Source organism: Ambystoma mexicanum, chromosome 2p (assembly GCF_040938575.1).
Source record: "Ambystoma mexicanum isolate Mex_15411 chromosome 2p, UKY_AmexF1_1, whole genome shotgun sequence".
Classification (NCBI taxonomy): domain Eukaryota; kingdom Metazoa; phylum Chordata; class Amphibia; order Caudata; family Ambystomatidae; genus Ambystoma; species Ambystoma mexicanum.
Window position 1 is genome coordinate 344,224,523 of NC_090923.1, and position 18,403 is coordinate 344,242,925.

Genomic DNA, 18,403 nt, shown 5'->3' on the forward strand with positions numbered 1-18,403 from the left:
AGGCTTCCCTCCCCACCGACAGTTTACCTCTCCTCTCACGAAGAGCTTTCTCGGTCATGTATTGGCAGGAACCACAGTCGTCGGTCCGGTGAATGGAACGGAGACACCAGAGACAAATCCGGTGAGGATCCGTGATCGACATTTTCGATCCACAATCTACGCACTTCTTGAACCCAGTCTTGGGTGTCGAAGAAGACGACATTTTCTTCACAGAAATCTCAAGCGCACCGTTCTCGATAGCGGAGCGATCGGAAAAACGGAACTGAAGCAACGGGCGCGGCTCGAGCCATTTATACCATCGGTGACATCGACAGAGTACGGAGTCCGTCGAGGGACAATCGACGCCACAACCTTGAGCACAGCGCCCTCTGCCGAGAATTTTTTTTTTCCGAAGCAGTGAAGCTAGAGATAACGATTTATCATAAGATGAGGAATACGTCGGAGGAGGCAATCCATTCTAAGTTATCCCACCTGAAAGAGGGTACAAGCCTCTGACCTTCACCAGTCCAAACCCTAAGTTATAGTGCCCAGATGCCCTATCCCAAGACCCCAGTGTACCAGTCAACCCCAGACCAACGGCCATATGTGCTAATCCATCACAGGGATCCCTGTCCCTGTGAGTTGTGCTGCAAGGAAAGTAACAAATTTAAGCTCAGGGTGGGAAGAACTGGAACAGCGCCGACGGTCTGGGATAAAGCACAGGTTTGGAGTTATCATGACCTCAAAAGTAGCCTCTGCTCTCATGTCTGCAGTACCAGGTGCACATTAGGCCACAAATAGGAGATCTAGTGAATTCAATTATGAGCTTTGCGCTTGATGGCGTATGAAGAAGAATCCAATGTGGAAGAGGAGGGCCAGGTGAAGCTGGGACCAATGGCCTAGCATCCCCAGTGGACCAGGCCGCCTATGTATAGGGCCACACCAACCAGCTACAAGGATTTCTAACCTATGTGATGTCAAAATGTGTTATCGGTAGGATTTTCTGACGGGTGGAAAAAAATGACATTACATGCAGTCATATTTTCCTACCCTGTCACATTTTCCTACCCCTGCACAGCCTGTCAAATGTGCCTACCCATTGAAATGTACCCCCACTTTCCTTCTACACTGTCAAAATGTGCTATTGGTAGAATTTTATGATGGGAAGCAAAAATTGACAGAACATGCTGTCAGACTTCCCTACCCTGTCGCATTTTCCTACCCCTGGGTGGGTTGCCCAATGCCTCCTGTCTGTAGGATTTTATGACGGGTAGGAAAAAATGACAGGTCAGGCTGTCTGATTTTCCTACCCCGTCACTTTTTCCTACCCCTGGGTGGGTTGCCCAATGCCTGCTGTCGGTAGGATTTTCTGACGGGTAGGAAAAAATGACAGGTCAGGCTGTCAGATTTTCCTACCCCGTCACTTTTTTTTACCCCTGGGTGGGTTGCCCAATGCCTGCTGTCGGTAGGATTTTCTGACAGATAGCAAAAAGTGACGTTACACCGGCACCCACGAATGGGCAATTACCGGGTCCGGCTGAGCCGGAATAGCCCAGTAATTGCCCATTTGCGGGTGCTGGACCCGGATGCGAGTTTGGAGGTAGCCGTGCCGGTTTTACCGGCAATGCTACCTCCAAACTCGTAATGAGGCCCATACTCTTTTGCCAGCCCCACCTCCCATGCCACTACTTTCGAAATAGATGCATAGGGACACCGACCAACTAAATGATAACAGATAATACTATAGCCGCCCTACCCAAAATCAGGACAAAAGGATTCACATTACCTCCCGACCCCCATGCATGTACTGTAAAAGGCCAGCATCGACAGTCCTACCCCCACAGCAAGAAGAGATGCTGTGGAAAATGGCCACACAAAGCATAATCTGAGCATATCACTATGCACCCACAAAATCATGGTGAGGGGTGCAGAGAACGCTTGCCAATGCAGTAAAAATTAACATACATGGATTCCAAGATGGCCGGACCGCGAGGACGTACACCTCGAGTCCTCCATGCGGATGAACATAAAAAGGTGTAAATCGCGGCTTTTGGGAGCCATAATCCATGCTTAGCCAAGCATTCTGTGTACACGCCAATATCCAGGAGAAGTGGAGCTGACAATCTCACTCTAACGAACCCTTCCGAAGCTCAGCGGGAGGCCAGAAACTGCAGAGTTCGGGGAGCTGCCACGGGGATCCGGCGACTGCGCAATGGCAAGGCAGGAGTTCAGCCCGCAGAGTGAGATGGGAATTGAGAGCAGAGAGGATCGGCACCCATACAGGCCGCAAGACGGAGGTGAGACGGACCCTCCGACGGGTGGAAGATCCCTGGCGGTGGATCCAGACCCTGTTAACAGAAGCCGACTGAAGGACTGCGGGGAGCCTGCGGTGGCGTGGCGTAGGTCGGGAGGCTAACCCGCCGCCAGCCGGAGCTCGCAGATCAAGCGACAAGCAAGAGCGGTGCTCTCCCGCCCACCAGAGCGGACAACAGCGCACTCCTAAGGTAGCAGTGCTTAAGGGAAGAAGGGAGACGGGAGCAGGAGCCCTGTTTGCCCCCACGCAGTTGGGAGTGTTGTGAATGCGCCAAGCGCCGAGGGCTCTGGCGCAGGAGGAAGCGTGGATACTCCCCAGCCTGAGAGGTTCCGCTGAGCAGGCGAGTGCAGGTGCCCTACCGGTTGTGTACAGAGGCATGTACACTGGGGGTTCCTAGGGGCTCAATGGACCTCATCGAGCTTAACCCAACGGACGGACCCAATAAAACACATAGTGAAGTAGCTGCATTGAAAGGGCGCTGCACTGGCACACCGACCCACGCTCGGGAAGGGCAGATCAGTGTGCAGACCTGAGACACAGTTTCACACGCCTGCGGTAATAGAAGACCCGGACCATAAAGGAGGGGGACACGGTCAAAATAGCTAGCGGGACACTCCGGAAGACCTCCCTGCCCGCACCAGTACCCAAGAGCAAAAGGAGTTGCGCTCCGGCTTATGCCAGCCCTGAACTTTCATTCGTTGAATATTGCTGCGCCAGAACCACCCCCCCCCCCCACAGGCGCCCTGCGCGGCCCTGTTGATAACCAGTACCACACTTTGCAAAAAGAGGCCACGGTGACCTGGGAGAAGATACTCTGTCCACAGGGAGCAGGAGGACCGAAGCCTGAGCGGCCTGCTTGCAACCCCCTGCGCTGTGTATGTACGAGCTCACAAACAAGGGGAAAGCCGGGACGGTCCTGCATCAATACAGTGGGACCCAGAGCACATACAGCGATCACCCCGGGCCATAGACCAGCTCCTAAACTATAGGGACCTTGAGCCTCTGTCAAAAGTGTGCAGGGAGCACAAGGACTTTGATGCTGGCCTTCTGGCTGAAAGCAAAGTCTCCATTACGACATGAGGGAGGTCCCAATCCTTGTATCTTAGCCTCTCAGAAACCATGTGTGAAGGCTGAATGTCTTGACCTCTGGATGGAGAACCCAACCCATCTCTTGTGAGAGAAGGTCCTCTCTTTGTGGAAGACGCATTGGAGAGCAGATGGACATGTGCAGAAGGTCTGTGTGCCACGTCCTCCTGGCCCAAACTGGGGCAATTAGGATAATTCATTTCCCGAACTTTCTCAACCGCCTTATCACGTGAGGAATGTCTGGGACTGGAGGAAACTCCTAGTCCACTACAAACGCGTCCCCTAGAGCTCCTCTTGGGGGAAATTCCCTGGAGCAGTACAGTTCGCATTTCCTGTTGGCACTGGTTGTGAACAGATCCACTTGAGGCGTTCCCCAAAGGGTGAAGATCTCTTGAAGGACTTCCTGAGCTAGTTCCCACTCGTTGGATACTATGCTCTACTTGCTCAAAGCACCCGCTGCTGTGTTTGTTCTCTTCTCTGGCTAGGTGAACTGCTGATCGAGAGATTCCTTCTTGAATTGCCCAGTACCAGAGCTGCATTGCCTCTCTGCACAGTGGTAGTGACTCTACAACTCATCTCTTGTTGAGAAGGCAGAAAGGCCTTCAGCGCTAGTCCGATTGCCCTCAGCTCCAAAAGATTGATATGTAGTTTGGACTCAGATGGAGACCAACGGCCGCTGACTGTAAGATCGTTGGTGTGGGCTCCCCACACCGTGAGTGAGGCGTCCGTCACTACTGTGACCTCCGGCCATGGCTGCCAAAAGGGTTCTCTCTACAGAATGTTGTACTTGGAGGTCCAGTGCGACCATGCTTGGAACCTAAAGTAGGTCTGACATGTTTCCTGAGAACTGTGACCATTGTGTTCTGAGACCCCATTGAAGGGATCTCATTCTCAGGCGGGCCTCTGGCACCAGAAAAATGCAACTTCAAAAAAAAAAAAAAAAAAGAAATCGATTGCCGGGAGATGCTGGGCACTCTGAAACTTGGTGACCATCTGCAGAATGTCTAGAGCCCTCACCTTGGGTGGCAAGCTCTTTTCCAAGGATGTTTCCAGTACAGCCCCAAGGAACTGGAGCATTTGAGAAGGTGTCATATGGGACTTCTTGTAATTGAGGGAGAAGCCCAACCTGTGAAGAGAGTGGCAGGTCACGCTAAGATGATGCAGGATTTGTTCGGGAGAACACGCCCTGATCAGCCAATCGTCCAGGTAGGGGTAGAAATGACTTGCTGCCACCACTGCCATCAGTTTGGTGAAAACCCTTGGGGCAGAGGTCAGCCCGAATGGCAGAGCTCGAAACTGACAATGAGAACCGCCGACAGCAAACCTCCTCTGTTCACTACAAACTCTCTTCTCATCCTGATGAAGGCCTATCAACTTTCAGCAAACTAATGGCCGAAACACTGTTGTGTCGACTCCCCCTGCCACTGTTAAACACACACACACTGGACAGGTTTTGTAATCAGATATACCTTGTCTACATGATCATTTGTTTAAATGCGATCCCTTCTGATATATGGAATTATGTATGTTTTGTACTGTGATCTAGGCACATAGACCTTGATAAATACTAATGTATCATGTGGAGATACTGTTTCTAAACTGATAAGTGTCTTGTAAATACTTAACAAAAACAATTTATCATGTATTAAATCATTGGATAAAAAAGAAAAACTTTGTCTATTTAAAAGCTTGATTTTTTTAAATCAATCTGAAACAATGCTGATCATTGTGTGAGGATTGCGAGAGGTGTGTAGACAGGGTTCAGTCACCCTGGTCATTTTTCTATTTTGGCATTCCAAAAAGGACCACTGGGTCCAGACACATATGCTTGGATTGAAAGTTTCAGTATCCTCATGTGAAAAGGTGGCAAAATAATTATTTTCACGCAAGGTCATTTATACACATTATTAGCTAAGCTTTTTTTCAAAATACAATCTTTTCCATTGTCACAGGATGATTTAAACACGTTTAAGTTTTGAAAAGAAAGTTACAACTCACAAGTATATCTTCATTCTCGTTTGGAAATTTTAGCTTGAGGTTTCCAGCAGCGACCAAGACTGCTTTCACTGCACGCATTCCATAGTCATAATGGAACTGAGAGGAAAGTTGTTCTGAACAAAGCCTGTAGGTCATTACTATCTTCACTGACATAGGCTTGGCACGAAGAAATCCATAGGAGTACAAGGATATCTCCGCTATCAGAGCATAGTTTGGGACCATCATGGCCACAGTGCGGAACAAAACCTGCAATACAAATAACAAATAAGGCACAAGTTTAATATGGACATTTTCTTAGGGGGGCTTGAGAAAAAAAGATATCCACAACATAAGAGAGGACAATGAAAATATGAATTTTAAATAAAGAGCAGAGCTTGGCAATCAACCAAATAATACAATTTAGTTAAGATTTCAGAATGACCAAAAAGTATCTTCCACTTGAATTAATTTCATTCACATTTTTTCATTAATATCGATTGTGGAAATTCAGAGAAATTGATTGGATATTACTAATTCAATGAGACATCAGATACAGTCCTGAAATGCATGGCACCAGATCATTGCCAAAATGTTCTGATGTAGGATAGCAACCAATCAATTAATAGGCTTAGCATTGCATTTTTTTTAAAGTAATCAACAGAAATTATTTTACCATATACTTAGAAGAAAAGAATAACTTACGTATTTTATTCTTAAAAATTTCTCTTAACAAGTTCTTAAATGAGAACAAAATTCAACATCAGAGCCTGGGGATTAACACATTAGGTAGCCTCTCAAACGAAATCCGAAATAATAACATTTTCCATTATTATAATAAATATAAATATATATAACGGAAACCTACCTCAGAAGCAACAGAGCACTGCACAGTAGGATTAGGGAAACACTAGAGTGATGGGGGAAGAGAGTAACGCAGTACTGTGGGTTATAGAAAACAATTAATACGGTAGCACTGTGATGAGTTTCAGATGGTCACCCCATGACTAGCAAAATAGCTTTGGAGTCTAGGTAACATTAGTGTGACTAAAACAGCCAGTTTTTCAGCTCTTTCCATTTACAAGAGGGAGGAAGCAGTCCGGATTGCCATTGTGTTGGAATTCCATAGACCCTGAACCTAGCAGAAACATTACTGTTTCCTAATTTGCAAGCCGATCAGCTCCCAAGTTTGTCAAAGGTCCTACTGTTCATATGTTGTAATCCGCTGGAAGCACTTAACTCAGCCTCCAGGTAAAGCAGTCTACAGGCCGAGCTAGCCATGTAGTTGATACAGAATCTTTTTTCCCCCCAAGATCCTAGCTGGTAAGGGTATTCAGTGCAGTTTGCACAGAGTGGAGGAGAAGTGGTTGAACTTGAGTACCCCATTGATGAGGTGCCCTGCCATGTAGTGTGCCACCTTAGGGGACTAGCTGTGTGGCGAGGTGAGTTGCTAATTGGGCATTTTCCCCCATATATGTCAGTGATTACCAGTCCCTGACTACTGTTTGCAAGTCCTGGAACGGTTAAGAAGGGTTTGACTTGCAAAGTAGGGTGATTTGATGGTGTCTGTTTAGGCTTTTCTAGCAATGTGTTGATGAAAAGATAAATTGCTGTCCTCAATGAATATGGGATTTAGCGGAGTTGCAGGGTAAATCCGTCCAAGTGTATACCTTACCGCCACTTTTGAGCAGGATTCTGCTTGGCGGGGGACTAGTTGGACAAATTCTCTCTTGTTAAGGATAGGTTTCAAGTAGGTGCTTGGCATCCATGTTTGAATGGAAGCAACACCTGCCTGAAGGCGAGCAATGTCCTGGGGACCGCTAACTTATAAGCATGGCCGACTGTTATTGCTTTCCGCTGTACTGAGATGTCGAAGTCGGTTAGGCGTGCACAGAGAGGTTCCATGTATAGCTTAAATAAGACCAGAGAGAGGGTACAGCCCTGGGGGACACTGCTGGTCACATGGCTGTGTGACAACCTAATTTCTTCATGCCCAAAATATAATATAGAAGTAGCCACAGAGTGTAATTCTTTTCATGCATGATGAATATGCACATCAACGTCTTTTCTTCCCATTATCTACTTTTCTTTTATTCCATAGAAATTAGACTCTGACCTCAATCATCAACTGCAAATCTACAATTAGATTTTCTCTGAGGCTGTTGATTTTTTACTCCCCTTGCGCTCGCGAAGAGCAATCCCAATTCTTTGTCATGACTGGACGCTAGCATTATGCTTCAACTTTTATTTTTGTACAACAGTTTCAAAACATCACTTTGTTTATACATTTTTTTTAACAACAGACATCTCTATAACTCTGAACTACAAATCCCCATACATCTCTTCTATTCCATAGTTCCTTAGTCCACTTCCTTTCCTCTGTGCCCTATCTGTCACTTCCTGCCCAGGTCCTTTCCTCTTCTTTTTCTGCTCTTCACAGAGATGAGTACACTTTTCAGCTTGCTCTGTCAATGTAAGCGCCAAGGTGTGTGTAGATTGAATATACCAAGGTTATATCATTAGATTGAATGTTGGATTATATTATATCGAACTGAATTTTGTTTATTTGCATTTAGACGAGCGCAGTGTTGCCAGCGCACTTTGAGACTATTCAGTACATCCACAAGTTATAGCGGTGTCCGAGCGCAGGCCGCATCCGAGATGCAGCACACCGAGGTATCAGTGTGATCAGGAGGTGCGAGCCGGGTCCGTGAGTTAACTAGGCCACTCAAAGGTCACTGGTACCCCCTCCTTACATTAAAGAGTTACAGGGCCATGTGACTGGAAGTACGTAGGGAAGAAAGTGACCCAGCCGAACATCATACGGGACGTCGCCATGGAAGCGATCGTGCCAACGCAACCACTCTATCACTGCGGCGAACTACAGTGCAGTGGACAACTGCCTTCAATAATGCCAGAGAGAACAGCACATACTCGAGATTGTATGCCAATCTAGTACAGAGTTAGACTGCAGTCTTTCACTGCTAGTTAGCTACTGGGTATACAGTAAGTCTGTCAACTGAAATGGTCCGCTATCTATCAACTGGAACAGATCACACTCAGTGTGCATCCCCATCCTGAGCTATGCCTAGTCACAATTGACAGAGGACGTGAGTAGCAGCCTGCTTGGTCCAGGAAAACAGCACAAGTACAATATATTGACAGACTCCCTGACAATATAGAGTCAGACAGCTGGAGTGAGGAAAGCCAGGAGCAAGTGCTTGCAGGGGAGGACACAAACCTCATGGTAAGTTTTAAGAAAGTCCTGGGGGATTGTCACACTGACGATGTGGCTCAAGGGGTGCAGCCCCTGCAGGATAGGGTGGAAGCACTCAAGAATCCAATTGGGGATGGCCTAAGTAAAAGAAATACAACAATTACCGAAATCACATCCTACAGTCAACCTCGCAAAGAGGCAACAGTTCAGGGGAGAGAACAGACCCGGAATAGAAAAATCTCTTCTACTAACTCGGGTCCAGGAACAGAGAGTAAAAGAAAGACTCCAGAAGTGGCTGGTGCTTTTGACAAGCTCATAGAATTCTTTCATGCAAAGATCAGCAGTGTCTAGCCTCGTACCACCATCCCAGGGCACACAATATGGGTGATGGAGACCCCTCGCCAGACCCTGACTTGTCTGACTAACATTCCTCAATGAAAGTGGTGAGCAGCGGTAAGAGAAGTAAGAAAGAGAAGAACATGGTGGACCCTAAAGAGGAATTGGCAGAGATGTTCGACTCAGATAGTCTTAGACATCCCAAATCTAATGACTGGCTACCATCTCCTAGAGTGACCTCTTATATGGCGCAGAGATTGCGCAAGCTTCTAGAGAAAGAGACAAGACTATGAATGAGATTGGAGTGCCCACATCCAGAACTCCCAGGCAAAGTAGCAGAGACCCTGGAATCGGACCCAGGGGTGATCACCTTTGTCATGAAGGAATCCAAGGATGTCAGAAAAAGCATGGATAGAGCCTGGAAAGGATGTCTGGAGAAATGTTTGAATCTGGCAGGCCGATCGCCAAGATTATGAACCTGGTCGAGAGAGCCCGAAACACTGGAGAGCCAGTGGATGCAGAGACACTGGGGAGATGGACGCAGAGAGCCATTTAGTTTGTTAGGCAATGCCAACTGTGCCTTTTCGTCTGAGAGGAGGAGGAGTCTTTTGCTAAAGAGTGATACAAAACTAGGAGCTCTAGTGTCATAAGAAGTGGGGAAAGCAGCACAAGGTCTTTTGTTTGGCAAATCAGTCGCCAAAGAAATGAGCACGTTTGTCAGTACCTAGACTGCGCTAGAGAAAGCACAGTTTTCGATCAGGAAGATCTTCACCAATCATGTTTTTGCAGGGACTGGCCTCAGAACCCCAGGGCACAATACTGGGAATCACGATAACAAGACTTGTTCTTCCCAGCACAAGGTCGTGGAACTAGAGGACGCAGAGGAAGGGGCTACTTCCATCACTAAGGTACCCAAGCAGGTGAGAGCGGGAAAGTCGCGTTACCCACTATTGGGAGGCAGGACAAACGTATTCTTGGCAAATTGGAGAAAGCTTTATAGCAATGCTTGGGTTTTACAGACAGTGACAAGGTTCCAGCTAGAGGACCTGAGCAACACCGTACAGAGAGCGCTTCAAGACCGCTTGGCATGGACACAGACGGAGGACAGGTTGCTAGAACATCCGCTATGGCTTCTAGTTATAAAAGGGGCAATAGAGTGTAGCGAGACAATTTCCCATGTTTCTAGTGCATCGAAAAGACAAAGTGCAACCCATCATCAATCTAAAAGGGCTCAATGGGTGGCTCGTTTTGGTACTTCAAGATGAAAGGCATACACCTTCTCAGGGACATCCTACGAAAGGGAGACTGGCTGGCATGGATGAACTTGAAAGATGCATATCTTACGATTCGAGTCGCTGGCAAGGACCGCATGCACTTAAGCTTCCTATGGAAGGACCAGCCATGGTAATTCAAGAGCCTGACGTTGCGGGTCTCGTTGGCGCCCAGGACCTTCACAAAAATCATGAGGCTGGTGGCAGCAGCCATGAGAGAAAGAGGCATGAGAATCATAGTATACCTAGACGACGTTCTCATCCTAGCGGTAAACAAAGAAATGCTGCATGAATAAGTGCGATGGACGTCAAACCTCTTCTCATCGCTAGGGTTCATCATCATTTTGGAGAAGTCGGAACAAATGCCCAGAAAGCATATGGAATTCCTAGAGTTTGTGGTAGATACCAGGAAAGTGACTCTGGAACTTCCAGTGCACAGAATGAGAGCAATATAGAAAAAGCTACGTGCAGCATTCGCGAAGACACTAATCACGATCCAAACTTAAACTCTCTTTATTAGCATTTTAAACCGTAACAACCAAAACAACCCCTAACTTTTCACCCTCCCCCCTTTCTCCCTTAACAATTCATTCCCAACAACAATAACTGCGCAGTACGTCCAACCCATTCCCCCCCTCACCCTCCACCATCCAACATCCAAATCCATTATCCAATGTCCACTCCATCCCCTGGTCGCAGCCTGCAGTCCAACAGCTACCATAGGTCCTTTGTAGGGTAGGCTGGCCTACCATCCATCTCCAATTTCACCCCACCTCTAGTCCCCCAAGTAGTTCACTTCTGCCTGCCCCCTTCACAGAGGTTGTAAATCATTGTCTTTCGATAGGTCATTTAACAATTGGGACCAGTGAATCGTTATATCTTCCCTGTCCATCGCCAGCTCCAAGCGTTGCAGAACCGTTAGTTCCGCCAGCCCCCACCTCCGTACATCCCTCCACCATAGATGAATCGCCGGCACCTGGGGAGATTTCCATGCTATTGCCATACAGCGTTTAGCCAAAATAAGCAAAAACCGGCCCATCCTATTCCGTAATTTGTGCCTCTCCCCCCCTGGCAGCTTACCCCACAGACAGATTTCTGGGCAGCGCTCCAGACTCGCCCCCAGCAACTCATTCACCCCCTTGAGGACCTCAACCCAGTACTCCACTATCACCCCCCACACTCCCACGCCGTATGCCAAAACCCTGCCTGGGCCGCCCCGCATCTGGGACATTCATCTGAGACACCCCCATTCATCGCCCGAAGTATCACCGGGGTCAAATATGTCCTTTGTAAAATATTAAACTGGACCAGTAGAAAACGGGCATCCCTCGACAACTTCCAGACCAATTCCCAAACCTGCGCCCTTTCCTCTACCGGTGTTGGGCGCCCCATGTCTCTCTCCCACTTCCCCTTAACTTAAAGCTCATCTCCTGCAGTCCCCACCCGCAAGGCCCTATAAATCTGCAAAACACGCGCTCTACCCCCTTCTCAATCAACAGCACCCGAAGGCACTGGGCACGAATCTGGCTCCTCCAGGATTCACGCCCACAACTCTGCCAACCTATGAACCACTGCCCCATACGCTAGAAAAAGCCCCTGCGGTAGTCCAAATTTCCGACACCATTCCTTACAAGTGAGCAACTTCCCATCTTCAAAAAGATCTCCCACCTTCTCGCATCCCCTCTCCCCAAGTCTCTGTACTCCGATCCTCCCAATGGCCTGGTGAAGCTTCTGATCCACGCCCCAAGGGAGCTCCGCCTCATAACGCCCTTCAATCCCCTTTCCACCCACATATTTCCTCCACGTCTCCCTACAATCCAAACTTTAGCAAGAATGGTAGGGCTGCTAGCGGCCTCCATTCAAGCCATATTTCTGGGACCATTTTATTACAGAGCCTTACAAAGACTAAGGATCAGACATCTCCGGGAGGGTCTCTGGGAGGGTCTGAGATATCATCAGCTAGTCCCCTAGATCAGGTGCGAAGGACAGAGCTGGATGTTGGCTTCAGAACATGGAACAGACGTGCCTTTTTTGGGGACATCCCAGAGTTGATTATAGAGTTGGATGAGAGCAGGTCTGGTTAGGGAGCAAGATGTGGTCAGTTAGAGACAGATAGCAAATGGTCACTAGGAAAACTACACCTACACAGCAACTGCCTAGAGCTCCTAGCGGACTCATTTGCAGTTAAGACCTTCAAGGAAGGCAAAGCAAACTTCTGCATCTTGCTCAGGATGGACAACATCTCAGCAGTGAGATATATCAACCACCTGGGGGGTACCAGATCCAGGATGTTAGTGGAGCTAGCCAAAGACTTGTTGGCCCTACTGCCTGGACAGCAGAATATCCATCACGGCAGAGTATCTCCCAGGAGTTCAGAATGTGGTGGCGGATTGGAATCCTCGCTACCTGAACGACTCCAGCAACTGGAAGCTGCACAAGAAAGTTTTCATGAGGATAGCATATTTGTGGGGTCCTCTGGAGGGTCCTCTGGACATAGATCCATCCAGATTGAACAGACAAATAGACAGATTTTTACGCTGGAGGTTAGATACAGAAGCACTGGGCGCAGATGCCTTTCTTCAGACATGGCCGGGGGCAGTTCATTACGCCTTACCGGCCTTCATGATGTTGGCCAGAACTTAAGTGAAGATCCACAGGGAGAAGGCAGAAGTAGTGATAGCAGTGCCTCACTGGAAGTCACAAGGGCAGTTTCTAGTTCTGATTAACTTTTTTCAGATTTCCTCTGTTGCTGGCCTGCAGGGTGTCAATCTCAGATGGAAATAAGCAAGCATTTTGTGATAGGCTGCCGAGTTTATCAAGCACTCATGGGCCCCTTCTACGCTCAAGAGCTATGACGCTGCATGGAGCCGATGGGAATGCTGGTACACTCAGCAGAGCGTTCATTCTGTTTCAGCCCCCGTAGTTCAAGTGCTAAACCTTCTGGCATCATTATCAGAGGTAGGGCCTTCAGGACATTGAAGTATACCGGTCAGCCATTTTAGCAGGTCACAAACACATGGATGGGGCACGAGTAGGTGACCATCCAGCAGTAGTACGGCTGCTGCGAGGTGTACACCTATGCAAATCGCCATGGCCGGAGTATTCATCCCTATGGGACATCAATGTGATACTAGAGTTATTTGTCAGATGGCCAGAGAATAAGAGTTTAGAGGAAAATCAATTGTCAGGATGGCTAGCAATGTTACTATGCCTGGTGTCATGCAGGAGGGTAGCTGACATGAAGGCAGTGGAGATAGATAGAAAAGCGTTTTACCCAGAAGGGGTGGCATTCACGGTAACAAAGCGTACAAAGTGCAACTCAACCAATGAAGCTAGCAGGTGTAGATGTGTCGCAGTTTGGAGCTCATTCAGTGAGATTGGCCATAGCTTCTAAATCCTTTGGGTCTGGAGGTAGTCTTCAGGATATCTTGAAGTTGGCTGACTGGTCGAATGATTCTACTTTTAAGACGTTTTACTTCAAGCCGATTTTAAGCGTGTCGACGGCAGTGGTGAGGAGCTTTGAACAAGCATAATGCTCGCCTCCGGTCTTGACATAGAATGAAGATTACCCAAGCTTACAGCACAGGAAGTCTTGATTCTATTAAAGACATGGAAGTGAGCATTGTCCCGTCCAGATACACAATGTATGGAACAGGATGCTGTTGTAATATTGTTGTGATTTTTCGTGCTTGTGGTTGCGTATATCACTCCCTAATTCCTTGTATTAACAGGAGAGGACCAGAAATCTAGATAATAGTCAAGAATTTCCAGGTCAGTTGCTTTGCGCCCAAGGCTGAGTCAAAGACTGAATATGAGGAGGCAGTTGCCCGAGTTTACGGTTCAGTTCATCCTGGTCGGAGATGATGGTCGCTGTGGCTGACAGATGCCGTTGGCTAGGGAATGTCAATTGGAAGGCATCACAAGAAGAGAAAAGGACCTGGACAGGAAGTGAAAGATAGGGCTCAGAGTAAAGGAAGTGGACTAAGGAACTACTGCATAATAGATATTTATGGGATTTGTAGTTCAGAATTATAGAGGTTTCTGTTGTTTAAATAAAATAAAAAAATTGATTAAGAAAGTGACGTTTTGAAACTGCTGAAGAGTAGAAATAAAAAAAGTTGAAGCATAATGCTTGCCTTTGTGTCTTTAATAGAATCAAGACGCTCTGTGCTATAAGCTTGGGTAATCTTGATTCTAAAAGGCAGCAATGGTATACATTGGATCTTTGTAAATTACACTGCAAACTGGGGAATCTTTGGCATAGATGGGGGAAAAAATAAATCAGGTGCCAATCATGAGGCCCTCACACTAGCTAGAAAGGAAGATGCATGCAAAGTGGGTCCCTGGGCGGTTATAGGGGCTTCCAACTGCTCAAATGTGGCAGTAGCCAGCCTCACTCTGCTTACTGAGCCTGGTGGCTCCCGATTCCCTTCAGCATGTCTACCACACCACAAACTTGTGATTGATTACAAATGGTGGGATTATCACCCTTGGATGTGGCAAGCAAATGGTGGGATAGAACCAGTGTGGAGACATTGTCAGTCCCAGACTAAAATAGTGTCTTAATTTGATTGTTCAAAGAAGCCATGCTATCAAATTAGGGTGCATACAACCTCACTTCATACTTAGTTTATTACATTTGGAGGGCAAGTGAAAGGTAGTAATATTGAGGAATTTTCATCAGGCACAGGCATTCAGGGGCCAGGACACTTTTCTTGGACTTTCACGTAGCGCTAGCAATCCGAGGAATAATTGGCACTGGAATAGTATCAACAGCCAGGGAAGAAAACCAGGCAAGGCCTACTAGCTCTGATTCTACTGTTGGCAGAGCAGCAGCCCTCCCTCAACAATTTAGATGGGATTCCACAGGGTAACTAAGTATCTTGTGCTTCTTGTCAACTCTCGGGCCCCACGCCATAGTGGTGACACACTACGGTATATGAAGTGAATACATTATCAAGTACAGAGGAAATAGTCATGGGTACACTGGTAGATCAGGGAGCCTTTGCAGACCTTTACTTATGCCTCCCTCTGGCACGTTGGCGAATGCATTTGTGATCAGATGGATAAGAGTCCACAGCAATCTATAAGTACGATTGGGACATGCTAGGAAATTACCAAAGAATTATACCGTTTTTAATACAGGTAGCAAGGCATACATCAAACTGTAGGGTGGCTGAGAATATAAAGGAGTGCCAAAACCTATTAAAATAACAAAGCAACGTGTATACTGACACATAAGAAAAAAAAGTAAATATGGAACAGGTTCCATTTCTCAATGGGTGGAAAAAAGTTACTGAAGGATGAGCTCAACTAATGTGGCAGACAGAATCGAGTGAAGAAGGAATTAACAAGTAGAAGAGAAGCCTACTGAATTCCTGCCACTGGCATGGCATGCCGTTTTCAGGTGCTGTCTCTGTGTTTACACAGGCAGAGAGTAAAAGACAACCTGTATGCAAGCAGTCCTTTATATGAAAAAGGCATCTAAGTAAGTGACAAGAGCCAGCATCAATTGTTGTTTTTTTTTAAAACATATGACAAAGCATTAGACAAGCCAAAATAATAAGTCTAACTTTATGCAAGAAAGGTTTAAAATACAATGATGGAAACGCAGTTGTAGCAATATTTGTGAATGTTTTGAATTAAATATGACTAACCTTAAGGTTATCTGGTAATTCAGAGCGTCCTGCATAACCAGGGTTCATGGTGATGGCGACAAAGCAGTTTGGATTTAGCCTCAGTTCCGTCCCTTCAAAGTTGAACACTTCCAGGTGCATCTGGATGGCCCGTTGAATGCAGAGGATCTGCTGCGCCACTACAGATAACACTTCAAGCTCAATACGATTAAACTCATCAAAACAGGCCCAAGCTCCAGATGAAGCCAATCCTTTGAAAAACTAAAATAGAAGAAACAAAAGTAGAAAAACAAAATATTGAGGCTGATATGAATCATTAAAGAATGATTGGGAAAAGTTACTCACCTTTTACCACAGGTGGAGCATGAACAATTGCCAGAGGCGGAGCATGAGGAACACCTGAATTATTCAGAGATCACCTATACCTATGAATAGTTACCTACTACATAAACAAATAAGAGCAGGGTGTGTATAGCCAGCCAGTGAAAATATTGTATTTTGTCAATGTTCTGCTTCACCCCCTGGGATAGCCCGTTATATCCGTGCAGCTCCAAGCACTTAAATTAGAGAAAAGTCCCTGGGGAAAATAGCGGCAACATAGCAGTCATCTCTCCTGTTCCCCCATGAAGAAGGAAGGCACAACTGAATGAGAGACAAGGCAAGTAGGCCAGTGGAAGAAGAGTAACCAATTGGAATGCAGCGACAGACCAAGACACTACAATATGGCAGACCTGATGAGTGCCGGTAGCTCCTTATAGCCTAACGCAGCAAACTGTCCACCCATTTATTGATTAACAGCCCATGCAGATGCAGCCTTCAGTTCAGCAGGTTCACATTAAGTGGGATTATCAGTCACCGAGAAGCCTGCAATCCAATACACAGCCAGCAAGAGAACTTCAGTGGTTTGCAGTTCTTCTGCAATTCAGCCAGGCAGGCAGGTGGTGGTAAATTCTGAAATGAGGGTTAAGGGGTGCCAGACATTTCAGATCACCTTTAAAAAGGTGCAGGTGAGTCCCAGATTCCGCCGATGACTTATAAATCAAGTATTAAAAAATTACAGCTAGCTTCAATTCCAACTTCTGTATCTAATGTCATTAAGAATGGAAAAATGCAGTCGCATTGATGGGGGGAAACTTCTTATAATAAAAACATATATTTTTGTAGCGTAACACAGCTTTGAAGATTAACAATAAACACCCTGCTAAATAACTGTAATTTCTAAACTAAAGGATATTTGGTGTGATGTGCCTTGAATAGAATGTGTTCCCTGGCACTTTGTACAAATTGAAAACATTCAAGACTGTGAAAAAGGTCAAATTATAAGGCTTATTTTGTAATTGAAATTGTATATTGCAGATCATTTTACAAGATGCTTTAAAACTGTACAGACTTGCACAAATGCATCCTGCCTCTGCCTCTACTTTTGCAAAGTTTACATTGTTTTTCTTAGCTATATGCTGGACATGTAACAAACACAGGGTTTTACCATTCTATATGTTCTGGTACTGTGAAAGAGTGCAACATTTTTGAAGGAGACGTGTCAGGTGGTAAAGCTCTAAAATACCCTTAAATCCCCACCCATGGCTACTTCGCAAAGACCATGGCTGCTTAATCTGTGATCGATGCAGATCCTGGTAGCTTCCGTTGTTGCTTCAGTGGTTATTCACATACTCTGAGCACCCTAAAATGTGAGGGATCCAGGGAAAGCCACCAGCTAGACGTCTCAACCAAACCTTTTGAAAGCTTATTTGGCAGTACATACGGCCTCTTAAAGAGTATCACAGGAAAATAGCAGACAAGGGCATGTAATCAAATGTGGAGTCCTCCGACCACTTTCCTATCTCTCGGAAGAGCGGTCAGTAAGGAACCATCCCCCAAAATAGCATTCTGTAAAATCACTGAGTGTGGCAACTCATGCTGGAGGCAACACACCTCAAAAAGAAAAGCCTTGTGCAATGCAAAGGTAGATTTCGAATTGAGCTACAAGAACAAGTTACTTACCAACTGTAACGTACATTCGACTGGATGTTCCTCCCTTCTGTGGCTACTTCTGCGGCTCTAAAGAGGGGAGTCCCAGCAGCATATATTTGTGCAGCTGCAACCTGGAAAACTGCATACTTGTGTTAAACATTATTGTTTGGATACTGCCTCCTCTAACGAGGGTTTATTCGCAAAGGCAGTTCTGCATTCTGTCCACGAAAACTGAAATTAGTACTCCCGCCTCCAAAAAATGTATACTGCTATGGGAGCCTATCACAAGATGAGGAATACGTGGGAGGACACAATCCATTCGAAGAACAAGTTACTTACCAACTGTAACGTTCTTTCGACTGGATGTTCCTCCCACGTATTCCTCATCGACCCTCCCATCCTACCCCATAGTACAGTTTACGTTTTCTTACACTTTCCTCTCACGAAGAGTGTATCGGTCATGGGACACGCCTGGGTGTTCCTCCTATATATATATATATATATATATATATATATATTTCATCGAAAAAACAGAACTGAAGCAACGGGCGCGGCTCGAGCTATTTATACCATCGGTGACGTCGACAGAGTACGGAGTACGTCGAAGGACAATCGATGC

At 46.4% G+C, this 18,403-nt stretch overlaps 1 protein-coding gene across 1 annotated transcript in view; it reads right to left on the reverse strand.

Annotated features, from left to right (window-relative positions):
- DNAH12 (dynein axonemal heavy chain 12) overlaps positions 1-18,403 on the reverse strand; it is a 3,791,933-nt gene that overhangs the window by 2,448,289 nt on the left and 1,325,241 nt on the right. The window contains exons 27-28 of the mRNA XM_069643677.1: positions 15,835-16,074; positions 5,378-5,623 (exon numbers count right to left, since the gene is read on the reverse strand). Coding sequence (XP_069499778.1) covers positions 5,378-5,623; positions 15,835-16,074 — 486 coding nt within the window. The remainder of the gene's footprint in view (positions 1-5,377; positions 5,624-15,834; positions 16,075-18,403) is intronic.